Source organism: Molossus molossus, unplaced genomic scaffold (genome assembly GCF_014108415.1).
Source record: "Molossus molossus isolate mMolMol1 unplaced genomic scaffold, mMolMol1.p scaffold_m16_p_20, whole genome shotgun sequence".
Taxonomy (NCBI): domain Eukaryota; kingdom Metazoa; phylum Chordata; class Mammalia; order Chiroptera; family Molossidae; genus Molossus; species Molossus molossus.
This window is the reverse complement of record NW_023425356.1, coordinates 42,000,874-42,014,787: the sequence shown is the minus strand read 5'-3', so window position 1 is coordinate 42,014,787 and position 13,914 is coordinate 42,000,874. Positions and strand designations below refer to the sequence as shown.

Here is a 13,914-nt window from a genome sequence, read left to right as displayed (position 1 = left end):
GAAAGGAATGTCTCAAAATTTCCCTTTCTGGAACCTTTACAAACTTGCCATGCAGCTTCGGACCACAGGAGGCACGCGGCGTCGCGGGTGCCCTGGTCCCCGCGCGGGGCGGTTCCGATGCCCGTTCTCTTCTGCAGAGGCGGCCGCAGCGGCCTGGCCATAGCCCGCACCCCAGCTCCGCTGGGAGAAGATGCCCCTCGTGCTGAGCGTGGCCAGGCCCCCAGCCGCCCCTGAGGAAACACGTCTAGGGGGATGTGTCAGGCCAGGCTGCGTAGGAGGCCGTGGACTCTCCGCACTTGACGGTTTCTTTCCCGTCACGTCGCAGTGACGCCAGCAGGCGGTTCTCCTGGGTGACTTTCCTCCCACAGTGGCTCGAGGGCCCAGGCAGCTCCCGTCCTGTGCCTCTGCCGTCTCGGGTTCTCCCTTCACGTCTGAGTGACGGCAGAGGGGGCTCAGCACTGCCCCTCCGTGCCTCCTGCCGTGGCAGTGTCGCCTCCACGCACAGCCCTCAGTCCACGGGCACCCGTTTGGGGGGGGCCACTGGGAGAAGCCCGAGCAGTCGGGAGCATCTCTGTCCCCCACACGTCTTCTGACTAGGCTGCCGGGTTTAATTTCCACGGTCATCCAAACAAAAAGTGCTTGCAAGAGAGGGCAGTGAGCGCGGAGGGGCTGCGCAGAGCCAGGGAGGGGTGAAGGACGCCCACTCGAGAGGAGCTGCCGGAGAGGAATGAATTGTGTCTGCGGTGAGCCTCCCAGAACCTGGGGATTTTCCGCGGGCAGTCACCTCCCACTTACACACGTGTGATGTGGTCCCGGCTCCGACCAAACCAGGAGCTACTGACAGCCGCAGGTGTTGAAGACAAGCCTGGGAAATGGAAAGTGTTCGCACGTAACCCTGAGATCAGATAGAAGCCGGGCAAACGTAACCACTGTTTGGCTTCTCAACATCTCTGCCCAGAAAACTGTGAGGAAGCAGTTTGCTTAGCAGTTGGAGAAATCAAGTGTGTGAACATTCTGTTGTTGTTAGTCCCCACCCGAGGATGTTTTTCCGTTGATTCTTGGAAGGGAGGGAGGGAGAGAGAGAAACATCGACGTGAGAGAGACACCAATTGGTTGCCTCCTGCACAACCACAGTGGAGGCTTGGGATCGAACCTGCAACCCAGGGGCGTGCCCTCGACTGGGACTCAAACCCGTGACCCTCTGGTCCGCAGGCTGACACTCGTAACGCTGAGCCAAACCGGCCAGGGCGTGTTAACGTTTTGTTACGAGTTGGAAGGCATCTCACAGGTCATGACGTGCCCGCCTCCGGTGACAGAGATGGGCCGAGTCCCAGGGCAGTGAGGTCAGTGGCCCGAGGTCAGGGGCAGAGCCCTGGATTACCGACCGTGCTCCGTGCACATCACATTGGACTGGGCACTGGGTCCAGGAGGCTTTCCTGAGGGTTACCCTGCCACTGCCTGGCCGAGCTGGAGACAATACCTAGGGTCTCTCCATCCCCAGCCTTCTGGCCATGGGAATTCACACCATCTTGGTTAGATGGGCATCTGGTTGGTTCTGTAAAGTCTCTCTGTGCTGCTGGTCAGAGCACTGCTACCTGTTATCCTGAGCATGGTCCCATCTCACAGGTGAGGAAACAGGGCCATAAGAATCAGGATTATATTGTGAGGTAGTCCCCTAGCCCCCTAGCTAAGATTTGAATCCGTTTCTGACCCCTGAACTTGGCTGGCCCACGGGGCTGGGCGGTGCAGGGGGAGGGGGAGGGTCTCCGTGAAAAGCACCAGCTGTAGGAGGAGTTAAAGGAGTGGATGTGACAGGCTTGGCTGCACCCAGGAGAGCTAGGGCCTCCCTGCTCTGCCTCGAAGAAACCATTTTATTCCCGCCATGGTTTCATCCCAAACAACGGTGTGCAGTTCCAATTTCTTAGAAAAGGGGAACCAGAAAATCAAGTAAAAAAAAAGGCAGTGAATGATTTAAACCGTTTCTGGATTGCTCCAGACATAAAAAATATATCAAGGCACCAGTTTCGAAGTGGGAGAAACTTTCTAAATGAGACAGTGTCCCCCAGATATCCATTTCTGATCCTTGTTCATACAGTAGCTGATGTGCAAGCCTCCAGCAAAAGTCATCAGAACACACGTCCGATCACTGAATCATCGATATATGAGATACCATGGGGGAAAGTAAACACCGAGGTTGGAGCTGCTCGTGTGTGTGTGTGTGCGCGCGTGTGAGAGAGACAGAGACAGAGTGACAGAGACAGACATGGAAACAGAAGAGACGGACCATGCCCCGGAAGCTTTGCACGGATGTTATCTGGAGTTACCTGACTCCCAGGCCCTGACCGCCTTAGCTAAGTCGCTCAGCTGTTGCTGCCCCTGAACAGTAGGGCTGGGGCTTGACGGCTCCCACCTGTGGGGGCTCGCGGAGGCCTGACTGACACAGCACACGGGAGTGGAGAAAGCCCTTGGGCGCACACAGCGTCAGCTGCTTCATTCCAGAGGCTTCTGGCCTAGGGGGCTGTGTCTTCCCAGACCCCCCCCCCCCCAGGTAAGCAGCCACACTGCAGCTGCGACAGGGTCCGAGCTGGGAAGCACCCCGACCCCGAGTTGGAGGGCAGCCAGGGCTGCTCCGGCTTGTTCCACAGCCGCAGGCCAAGGAGGCTCCCCGAGAGGGGCTGTGGGCCCGAGGCCTGAGCACAGGGGGGAGGGGGGGCAGCGGTGGGGACACCGGCCAGGCTGTGCCCTGAGGAGTGGGCGTGTCCCTCCCAGAGCCCCAGCTTCCAGTGCGCAGGAGGCGGCAGCAGGGCCCCACGAGGTCCCACCTTCAGTTTCCTCTGTAGTCAGGGAGGGACCCTCCCCTCTCCCAGGTCCTTCCTCCTCGTCCACCGACCCTGTGTCTCTCGGGGCAGGAGGGGGCTCTGCCCGGAGGGCCCTGCTCGGACCATTCAGATGCACGACCGCGAGTTGCTGCTGCTCCACCGGCCCGGGGTCACCAGACACCCACCGGCTCCCTGCAGGCGCCCAGCTGAGCACACCCCCTCTCTCCCAGGGCTGCAGGTTCCAAGGGTAAAGCAGCCTGTGAAGGCCCAGGTGTTGCCCTGCGCTGAGCCGCCCGGCGCGGCTATTCCCCGCCCCCCCCCCCCCCCCCCCCCGGGCCTCACTTTCTCCCAGGCCTGAATCTGGTTCTCCTGTCTGGCACTTCTGTCCTGGGCTGTGTGCCGTGCTCCGGAGGCCTCCTCTTTCCTGTTCCTAATTTCCCTAAGGCCTCTGTCCTGACCCCAGGTCTGTGCGGGGGGAACAGGCACAGCCCCGCGAGGCTCCCCAGGCCCTGCGGGCAGGGTCCGAGCACCTAAACCCTCCGCCCATCCGCAACCAGTCTTCTCCACTGCTGTCAGGGTCCGCTCTCTCTCAGATCAGGACACTCTGTCCTGTTATTTTCTAAAAGTCTCTGAAAAATGGAGACCATGGGCTGGCCACCCACTACACTCTGAAGGTGGGGTTCCCTCAGACGTCTGTCCTCAGCCTCCCCTAGAACCAGAGACCCCCAGGAGCCCCGGAACTGCTCAGACACGAAGCTTTGGTTAAAACGCCCGTTCTAGAGGCAGCCAAGCTGAAGAAACTGCAGGGAGGGGCACACAAATAAACTCGGTCAATTAAAAATAGAGAGAAACCAATGCTCAGAGGCAATTCTTCATTCTTTCCACCCCTTTCGGGGCAGAGGGGTGGCTCTGGGCGGGAGCAGCCCAGCTGCTGCGGCGGGAGCGGCCAGAGCAAGGTCATCTCGATATTAACGTCCACGGCTGGAAGCAAACAGGCCGTCTTAGGTCAGCTCAGAGCGGAGGAGGCTCCCGCGGCTCCCAGCCGTCTAATGAGGCCGCTGGGCCACCTGCCTCGTCCGCCCACGTGCAGGGCTCTGGGAATAAATCCTTCCCGACCCCCAGCCGCCCGCTGTGCTGGAGGCTCCTTCCGGGGGGCTGTAGCCCAGTGTCCAGAGCCCACCGCCATCCTTCTCTTCCCCGAGCAGGCACACGAGGACACATGGCCAGACTCCCCGTCCTGGTCTCTGCTGCCCGGAGACTGGGGCAATCACCACCGCTCACGGGGGGTCACCTCACAGGCCACTGCTCTTCTCCTGGCCACCTTCCTCTGCCACTTTAATCAGAACGTCCTGGGGGAGGAAGGTTCTCTCCGGAATAATAAACCTCACCGTGAAACCTAACTTCTGGGGTGGTGGCCATTCCCAAGGCTGTCTGCTCGCAGCGTCTGTCATCCACGTCTCGCTGTTTTCTCAGCAGACGACCAGCCCCATTTTATCTCTGGCTTTGTCATCGCTTAACCCCTCGGTGAATCAGCTCCTTCTGGGTCATTCCCCTCCCCCTGTGCACTTGGAGAGAAAGTCTCAGAAGCACACGGTGGACGCCGCGCCTGTGCCTTGTCAGAGGCCCGATTCCGGCCTCAGGTGGGAACGTTTCCGAGCGTGGAGCGAGTGGGCACGCAGCTCGTGGCGGACACCCACTCTGCACCGTCACCAGGAAAGTAAACCCAGAGTCCATCCCGGAACCATGGCTCCTGCGCTTCTGACCAGGCAGCCTGGAGAGGGAGGGCGGCCGGCTCACCTCGCTGCCATTGTCGGGTCTCAGTCTTGTTCCTTGTGCTCAACCCCAACATGTACCTGACTCTTCGGTCCTACCCAGCCCCCCGTCCCTGCCACAGCCCCACGTGTTGGCATACCTGGAAAACATTCCCATCTGCCTTGCCCAGCCCTGCTGCCTCATCTGGGTGCCCGTTTGAGCCCCCAGGCAACACAGTGGCCACCCTCCCCTTGCGAAGCTGCCTCGGTAGGTCCTCCCCAGCAGGCCAGGAACTCGGGGTCCTGTGGCCCTCTTTGTTCCGGCCCCGGCTCACGCGGCTGTTCACTGGGCCACGGAGCCCACAGCAGTAGGGACCTTTCCTAGTCCCGGGAACATCTGGGTGCCCAGCACCAGGGCAGTGCTCAGACCTGGTGTTTGAAGTTTGGGGGCAACATGGTCTGAAATTCAAGGGGAATCTAAAGCTAACATGGATTCTCTCCCCCCAGCCCTCATAAAGCTCTTTGGCTTTGGACAAGCATCACAGGACTTTTCCATGGTTGGATAGACTGACCAATAGCACAAAAATGCAAATGGACTCTCCCTCAACACCCTCCCGCGGGGGTCTTTCTGCAGCGCAGAATCCTTTTCAGCTGGCTTACGGCTACCTAGCCATCTAAACCCACCCCCACCAGACAGGAAGCCAGTGACCGCCCCCTCGTTGGCCATGGAATCTCGAAGCCGTGATGGTTGTCTCTGGCCTCCGGCATCTTTGCTCCAGAGCAGACCTGGAAACCCAGCACTGGCCATTGACCCACGCAGGAGGGACCAATGAACAATCAGAGCACTGAGCCAATTTTTTTTTTTTTTTTAATTTTTCACAAAGAGCTCTAGAAGGCAAGTAGTAGTTTGTCACTTCCTCTCCGGAAATGACACAGCATGACAGACGGTGCAGGGTGCTGGGACCCAGCTCTTTCTCCCTGTCGAGTCCCTGCAGCGAACCCAAAACAAAGTCCAGGAGGTGTGTCCTCTGCAGTGTGGACGCTCCGCCCATACGCAGCAGCACCAGCACTGCTGAAGTCAGGGTCGTCTGTCTGGAAGACTCCATGAGGGATCCCAGGATCCAGTCAGGGATCCAGATGGGGAATCCAGAGGACAGCTGCCACGGCTGGAGGCAGAGCCTCTGACTGCAGAGTCAGATGTCTTGAGGGGAGGCAGGAAGGTGAGGTCAGGGTACCCCTGGCTTGCCGAAGAGACGGCTTTTGAAAGGAATGCTGGCCTGCAATTTGCAATGGTCACAGTAAGAGGACATCGCTGGGGATTGCAGACCTGAGCAGGGACAAGCAACGTTGGGCTAAGAGCCAGAACTTTCTTCACAGTCGAACAGCCCTAATCTAAACTTCTAGAACTTAAGACCACTGTCTTTTAAGAATGGGAATTCATAAACCCACCAAACCAGCTGATGGGGGGAAAAATGTTCTCTATTAAACAAAACCACACACACAAAAAACAACTCCTCCTCCACTCCCAACACCCAGCCACCTGCCACCCCATTAAAAAAAAAACATCACGCATACTTGCACACACAGCTACGCAAACAAAATTCCAGACACCCAAGGAAACCTTAGGGATCACCTCAGGGTTTTTCACCAGCTCTCCAGGTGCTCTTCCTGATTTTTTCTAGAAGAAGAGTCAAGCTCCGGCGGCTGTGTCTAAGCAGTAAAACGGGAGCCAGCCCGGGTCCCTTGCCTCCGTGTCCTGGCGTATTGGACAAGGTGGAGGAGCATCTGCGGTAACGCCGGAAGGCAGGCCAAGGCTGGCGTGCTGCGGGAGGCCCTGGCCTGTGCTGGCCCCGCCCGCCCGGGAGTGCTGAGCTGTGACACCCAGCAGCCCAGGCGCGCTCTGCCCCACGCGAGGACACGGAGGAGGGTGGACAGGATGCCAGGGAGGCTCCCTCCAGAGGCGAAACCTTACTGTTTGCGGCGCGAGAACCTAAACCTGAAGCCAAGCGTCACGAGACGGCCAAGGATCACAGACTGAGGAGCTGGGCGAGATGATGTGGTCCAACCCTGCCTGTCCCAGAACATCAGTCTGTGCAGAAGGAGGCGGTCTGCCCGGGACCCCAGCTCGGAGCGCTTCCCTGGTTGGCCTCAGTCAGCGGCTCAGTCCCTTGTTTCTGGCCCAGGTGTGTCGCCTGGAATGGAGAGCCACTGGTTTCCAGGTGGTCAGACTCTCCCAGTCGACAAGGGTTCGCCTGGGGAACGCGGAACCGTCAAACCGCCGCGTCTGTTGTGTTCCGTCTATAAACACAGTAAAGCCTGAAGAATCTGTTTCTCTGCCTCATCATACAGCTATCTCCCCACATTCTGGAAAATAAATAATTCAAACTAGAATGAAACCCTCAGGCAAGGACAAGAGATGCCTCTTAGCAGTGACTCTCAGAACTCACACCTGCATCTCATTCCGAGGTGGGGGTGGGGGGAGCATCTGAGGGGCCCAACTCCCGGGACAGGAATCAGACCCCAGGCCTCGCTCCTTATATATTAAATTTATCTTCATAAATAGAGCATCCTAACTCAAGCGAGCACAACCCAAAAGGCCAAAGTTTGAGTTCTTTTTTCCTCAAATATGGACCCCCCCGACACACATATGTACTAAACTCTACCCACGTGGAAGCCGGAACCTCGCTCTGAGCTCTGAGCCACGACAGTCAAAGGCCGGGCCTCGGGCAGACCCCATCCCCAGCGCTGTTGGGTAACAAGGGCCATGATGGAAAACTCCCTTTGCAATAAGGCTCGTCACAGAATTCCTTTAAACAAAAAGCCCAATCAATTTGATTTCAAATGACGTGATTCCCGCTCCTCAAACGTGTTACCTACACAAGTTTTAAAGGTGGTATCTGACCTACAATGGGCCCACTAGACCAGCAGGTGTGGCCCAGTTGGCGTGGCGACCTTGCCACGTGACAGGGAGGGGCTCAACTTTCTTTTGGACAAGTGTCGCCATATTTTTCAACCTTAATGTGAGAACCACCATCAATGGAGAATGAAGTCATCTACATTAAATGTATCTGCATGGGTGCCATGAAGCCTATCGTTTTGGCCATTTAGGAAATTCGGGTTTGATTTTCTTATTTCTCCTCCCCTGTCAAAAATGTATCGATTCGGTCAGTCACACTGGACCACTTTGGTCGGATGACTCTGACGACGAGACGGCTCGGAGCAAACAGACGCACAGCCCGTTACAGACACCGGGGGGCGGTGGGCCCTGGGTGCAGCGTTCACAGCTCGTCCCTGGAAGGCACGGTGTCCAGGGAGGTGGGCGGTGGCAGGGCCTCTGTGTTCTTGGCGTTGTGGTGGATGTGCCCTTGCTTCTGGGACTTCCAGGAATGTGTCCTGTCCCAGTCGGTGGCCACCGTCTCATTGTCCCAGATGGTGGAGGTCTCCGTGTCGCTCAGGTACCCCGGCTGGCCTGTGTAGTGAGTGGGGTAGATGAGCAAGGGTTCTGCAGAGAAGGCTTTCAGGTCCCTGGATTTGTAGTGCTCCTTGTACTCAGCTCTGAAACAAGAGGTGCACAGGCGTGTGAGGGGCAGGAGGCGGAGGATGGGGCAAGGGGCCTGCTTATCTGCCCTGCTGTCAGGGATCCCGCGATTATCTTCTACGCTGTGTCTTCTGGGGAAACCGTCCGTCTATAAATACCAGAAAGGTTCTTTAGAAGCGTTCAGAGGATCTGAACCAACACACAAAGAAGAAGTCGGGATGCTTCTGTTGCATTTGGATAGACCAGTCTAAAATAAATGTCGGGGCTTACTCGGAAAGTAAGAATGAAGCTCTGTGGGACCATAGCGATAAATAAGTGTGGTCACTTGGTAGGACGTGCCCTGTGGCTGGGTTAGTAGGTTCGCAGCAGGGTCTGGAGGGCGGGGAGGGTTCGCGGCTGGCGGAGGCTTGGAGGCGGCAGCCTGGCCCTGCCTTCCAGCTGCCAGTGAGTGTCACGTCGAGGGATGGCCTGACCTCCCCCCCAGGGCCCTTGTGCAGCTTATGGAGGTGACCTCTGCTGGGCTCCAGGTCAGAGTGCACAGGTGCTCATTTCCTTTCTGCTAAGGGGGTGATGGCTGGCGTCCTTGTTTCTCCAGGACGCACAGATGAAGGGTGTTTCTAACATGCTGTGGAAAAGGGGGCAGGGAGCCCCCCTTTACTGAGGACAGGAGACAGAACGAGCAAGAGGGAGGTCAGGCTCTCTCGGCCGCTAAAATGAAGACCATGTCGGTGAGGAGATAACCCAGCAACCGAGGGAAGGAGCCGAGGGCAGAACCTGTCTCCTGCTCCATTCATGACTTTGGGAATCATTGACAGAGCAGCTATTTTGTGTAGAGTTTGGTCGAGGCTCCGAGGACACAGAGATGTAAGACTGTGCCTACCTCAGGGGCTCACAGGTTATTGGGGAGACTGACAAGTAAACCATCCATTACCAAACCCTTTGATAAGCGCTGGGTCAGACTGAGCTCCTGGGCTACAGAAACCCTGAGCATCACACTGCCTCCTCCACGGCCATCCTCCTCACAGGCTCCCTCCCTTCCCCGAACCTCTAATGTCATCCAAGGTCACAGGTGTCACAGGACAGCATGACCACTGTGCGCGGGTGAGGGCTCCCTCCTGGCCAGCAGTACACACCATGGACTGAGAAACGAACTGAAAAATCTGAGGGGCGTAGGAAGATACCCTTCACCCTGAGGTGTGAGGATTTCTGGAAGCGAGGAGATCAAAGATGAGAAGGCTGAGCAGACAACGTCCATTTGAATTACACAGTGGGTGTGAAAGGGGACCCCTAAGCAAGACTCCCCATTTCTGCCTCACCTTCCCCGTCCGTAAAGGAGACACTCACTCGCGTAAACGTCTCTGGGTCATGACTGTGGAAGGATCATTCAGGAGAGCAGCACACCTTTGGAAATGACAAGCACTGCCCAGAAGCTGAGGGGGGTGTTCATGCATGCACTGAGCTCATGGGAGCCTACGGGGGGTCAGGGCCACTCACACGGGGTGCTTGTTGTACATGATGGGCAGGAACTCGTCTACTGGCAGCATCTTCCCAAAAGGATCTGCTCCAACCAGCTTCTGGGCTCCTCCCAGAGAGATGGCGTAGCCCAGCGTCCAATAGGAGTAGTCGGCTTCGACCAGATTGACAACGCTGGGCACCGCCTTCTCCGGCTCTGTCACTTGCATCCTCTTCCTGCCGATATAACTGAAAGGAAGCGGGCAGAGGAGGACATGCCCACGTGAGTACCAAGTACCCGTAGGAATGGGGCACACCTTTGCAGACTCTTCCGAAAGCGTGGACTGCATATTAAATGCATCATGCCACACAGCACAGCACGTATGTCGCCAACCGTGACGGTCATCTGCCGTCGGTGGGGCCACCTCCCTGGCTCCATTGATCAATGTCCCACCTACTCTTGCCTGGTAGACAGTGTTTAAGCCAGAAGTTTAAGAGGTAAAGAGATGAAAAGATCTTCCAGGTCACTTCCCAAAGGGGATGTGGATTTCCAGCTGTGTTTACAGAGGTTGGCAGGGGACAAGAAGAGCAGATGTGAGAATCCTGAGCCTGTTTTTGTCAAGTCCCCAGAGCTTCAGCCTGCTGTGTTTTCTGCCCGGCTCTCCAAGTGCTGGTGGCGAACACAGGACAGAAAGGCCATGGGAGAAACAGTCTGCAGTGAGAGACCCAGGAGCGCCCCAAGGGGGTTCTCTCTGGGGAGAAGGATGGCCACACCTCACACTCACCCAGCTCTGCCCACACTTCCTCCCCAGGGCTCTGCTCTGAGAAAGGCACCAGGCGTGTCCTGTTCTCCAGGAGCATCTTCTGCAACTCAAGTCCTTCCTGCAGCCGTGCCTGCCTCCCGCCTGCTACTCATAGATCTGTGATCCATTTCTTCTGCCTGGAGTCTGTTCTCCAGGTGCCTGAGCATCCCAGGGAGGTGCCTGCCTCCTGCCTGCTGCTCATAGATCTGTGATCCATTTCTTCTGCCTGGAGTCTGTTCTCCAGGTGCCTGAGCATCCCAGGGAGGTGCCTGCCTCCTGCCTGCTGCTCATAGATCTGTGATCCATTTCTTCTGCCTGGAGTCTGTTGTCCAGGTGCCCGAGCATCCCAGGGAGGTGCCTGCCTCCTGCCTGCTGCTCATAGATCTGTGATCCATTTCTTCTGCCTGGAGTCTGTTCTCCAGGTGCCCGAGCCTCCCAGGGAGGTGCCTGCCTCCCGCCTGCTAGGGAAAGTTGACTTCCTCTATTTTGCCCCAAAACTCTCTCTCTCAACATTCAAAGGAATATAGTCAATAGTATCGTAGCAACTATGTCTGGTGCCAGGGGGGGAGTGGGCCTATCCGGGGGACACTGTGGAAGGTGGATTTTTGTCTAACCACTCTGTGTACACGTGAAACGATGCAAAATACTGCTGAGTGTCAACTGCAATTGGAAAACAATGGTCAAGGGGTTTCCCTTGTCCAAACCTCCCAGGATTCGTGGGACGAGTCTAGGTTCAGGCTCAGCTCTTTGGGGACAACAGATATGTATCCCCTCAGCCACGGTGTCTGCAGACTGGAGTCTGACTTTCTCTCACGTGTCATCGAGTGGAGAAGAGACCCCTACTGAGCCCGTGAGCTGCCGCCCAGCCACTGAGGGGCTGAGTTCGTACTCCATTTTTCCCATTTTGCTTAATTTAAAGTTTAAAATCGACGATGTGTAAAATATGTTACACATTAATAAACGCGTAATATTTGTTACACAAAATTGATGGTCTTCAAGAGAACGATTACCACCAAACCAGATGTCCTGTTTCAGTAGGATGCAGTTTACGTCCGCCGCTGAGGGCTCAGCATCGGGCTGGAGGGGAGTTGTGGGTATAAAACTCGCTGGATTTTGAAGACGGTATGAAAAAAGAATGGAGACTCTCTCCTTAATAGTTTTCAAATACTGCTGACATGTTCAGGTCATCTTTGGATGTGTTGGGTTAGATGAAGTGCATTGTAGAAGAGAAAGGCACCGAATTTCCTTTCACCCTGTTGATGGGATGACTAGACCGCGTAAACGCGCAGGTGGCTGACGCCGCTTCCATGAGAGCGCACTGCCCTGACCAGGGCCTGTTCTCGTCTTCTCATTCCTAGTCTCTCCTGGAAAACTGGAACATGGCAGCCACGGACGGCTCACCAGCTTGCGTGGAGTTTAAGTAACATTTGTCTCTTACTGTCTGAAGCGGGAGGTGGACACGCTGGAAGCCCTGTGACACTTGACAATTATCACCAGACTTCGACGAATACTTTGAAGAGCAGTCTGTGACATTTAGGAAACATCTTATTCTCCCTGTATCTTGACCAGGACAATCGTTCTTATCTGTTGGGACTTTGTCCCAAGAAATGCACCAACCAAACTACAAATGACCAGGCACAGTTCCCTGCGTGGAGCCTTATTCCAGGCCTCCGAGGAAGCCCCCTCTGCGCAGGTCTGTGACCACAGGCTGCAGAGCCACGGGCTCAGGACGGCTGAGGGCTGGGGACTTCTGCAGGATCTCAAGGGACAGTGCCGAATCTAGCCACATGGCTGCCGTCTGACAGGGCCCGTCTCCCCTGAGTACACTGGACGGATAGCTGAGCCTGTTCCCACGGCAGCGGAAAACTGGGTTGCCTTTGAGCTCAGAGAGGTGTGTTTTCTGGAGAACAAGCGTCCGCCAGGGCCCGCAGCGGAGTCTCCCTGCATGGATGGGAGGAGGAGCAGGGACCGCTTGTCTGAAGCAGCTGCTGCAAAGGACAGGCTCTGAGTTGATGAAAATGCCTTTGACACACAGCTGCAGAGAGAACGCAGGGCTTGGGAAGTTCTGCCTCATTGGAGAGAAGTAAAAGTGTCACTTGGGTTCAAAAGGGGAGAGAGAGAGAGAGAGAGAGAGAGAGAGAGAGAGAGAGAGAGAACTTATTTCCCAGAGGTGCCAGACAATGGTCATTAACTCGGTGTTAACGCACAAATGTCTGTTCAGAGCCACCACTCACTTGGTGAGCCTGGTTTTCCTGCGACGGCCTCTGACCTTCCACCAAACCCAGCGTCCGTGTCTCCCCGTCTGCACCCTTCCCAACGGGGCTCAGCCTCCCACACCGGCAGAGGCAGGGGGACTGCTCTCCTGGGAGCTGAGGCCCCGCTGACACAGGGCTCTTGCCCCGGAACGAATGCCTCCTCCTCCCTCTGTCTTCACCCCCCCATGAACCATGGTGCCTGGAGGCGGGATTTCTGCTCAGTCTGAAGACCCCTGGCCTGCGGGTGGACTCCAGGCCACCCTGCAGAGTACATACATGCAGAAACCAGCGGCTCTCCTCTGCTCACTCCTTGCTCCTGGCAACACGTATGGGGAGAAAGCCAGGTAAGCGATGCCTGAGCTGCATCTCCTGTGGAGAGGTGGGGCTCACTGCCCCTTGGAGAGGACTGAGCGCCTCTGATAAGCTTATCTCGTCACTCACATCAGTTCCCAGTCCAGCTGAGCCTGGTCAATGTCATCCATCAGCTTTATCAGCTTCTTCTTAAACTGATGTTCGAAACGCACATCATCCTCAATCACAAGCGTCTTCTCCAGCTCTCGGTCGATTACCTGCAGAGGTCATCAGTGGGAAGACACCCTATGAAAAGTTTGATACTTACTTCTTTATCAGACAAATAAGGATTAAAACATAAAGCTTAGCAGCATAATATGTAAAAGCTCCTAACCGGATTCTAGGCCCATGCCCGCCAACAGTAGACTGAATCAATGAACTGTGGTGTATTAAACTGCAGCAGTAAGAATGTAAGAGCTACAATCAAGGACAATGTTCTGGATGACTCAGAAACGTAATGCTGAGAGACTGCATATCCCATGTGGTCCCATTCATATTAAAAAAGTAGAAAAGAAGACAAAACTATTCTTGCCGTTGTTCAGTAGCAGGATGGTGACCTCCCTTAGGGACAGGTGACTAGAACGAGATACAGAGGAGATTCGTCTGCAGTGCTGGGACCTCTTTCTTGATCTGGGTGCTGGTTAACGTGGGTGCATTGTTCAGTCTGCAAAGTTTCACTGACCTGTATTTTACAACCTACGTAGTTTTATACATCTCTCTTACATTTCCTTTCAAGTTAAAGAAAAAAGATAGGCCTAGACTGGGTCATTCAAAGAGAGAGGGCATTTAAGGGGTCCTTCTTTAGGGCCTTCCCCTTTTCTTGTGAGAATTACATCTTAACCAAGAACCCCACACTCCAGCAAGCTATGGGTTCAAGTCCTGCCTCTGCCACTTCTTGCCTGGACAATGTGTTTATTTCCTCTTGGGTATTATGGGGCCATCCCT

General features: G+C 55.8%; 1 protein-coding gene across 1 annotated transcript in view; it reads right to left on the bottom strand.

Moving 5' to 3' along the window:
• Nucleotides 1-7,786: 7,786 nt before the first annotated feature.
• The window catches only part of COLGALT2 (collagen beta(1-O)galactosyltransferase 2), a 74,149-nt gene continuing 68,021 nt past the window's right edge, over nt 7,787-13,914 (bottom strand). Inside the window, exons 10-12 of the mRNA XM_036272598.1 lie at nt 13,060-13,187; nt 9,603-9,809; nt 7,787-8,125 (exon numbers count right to left, since the gene is read on the bottom strand). Of these exons, the coding sequence (XP_036128491.1) occupies nt 7,849-8,125; nt 9,603-9,809; nt 13,060-13,187 (612 nt within the window). The 3' untranslated portion in view covers nt 7,787-7,848. The remainder of the gene's footprint in view (nt 8,126-9,602; nt 9,810-13,059; nt 13,188-13,914) is intronic.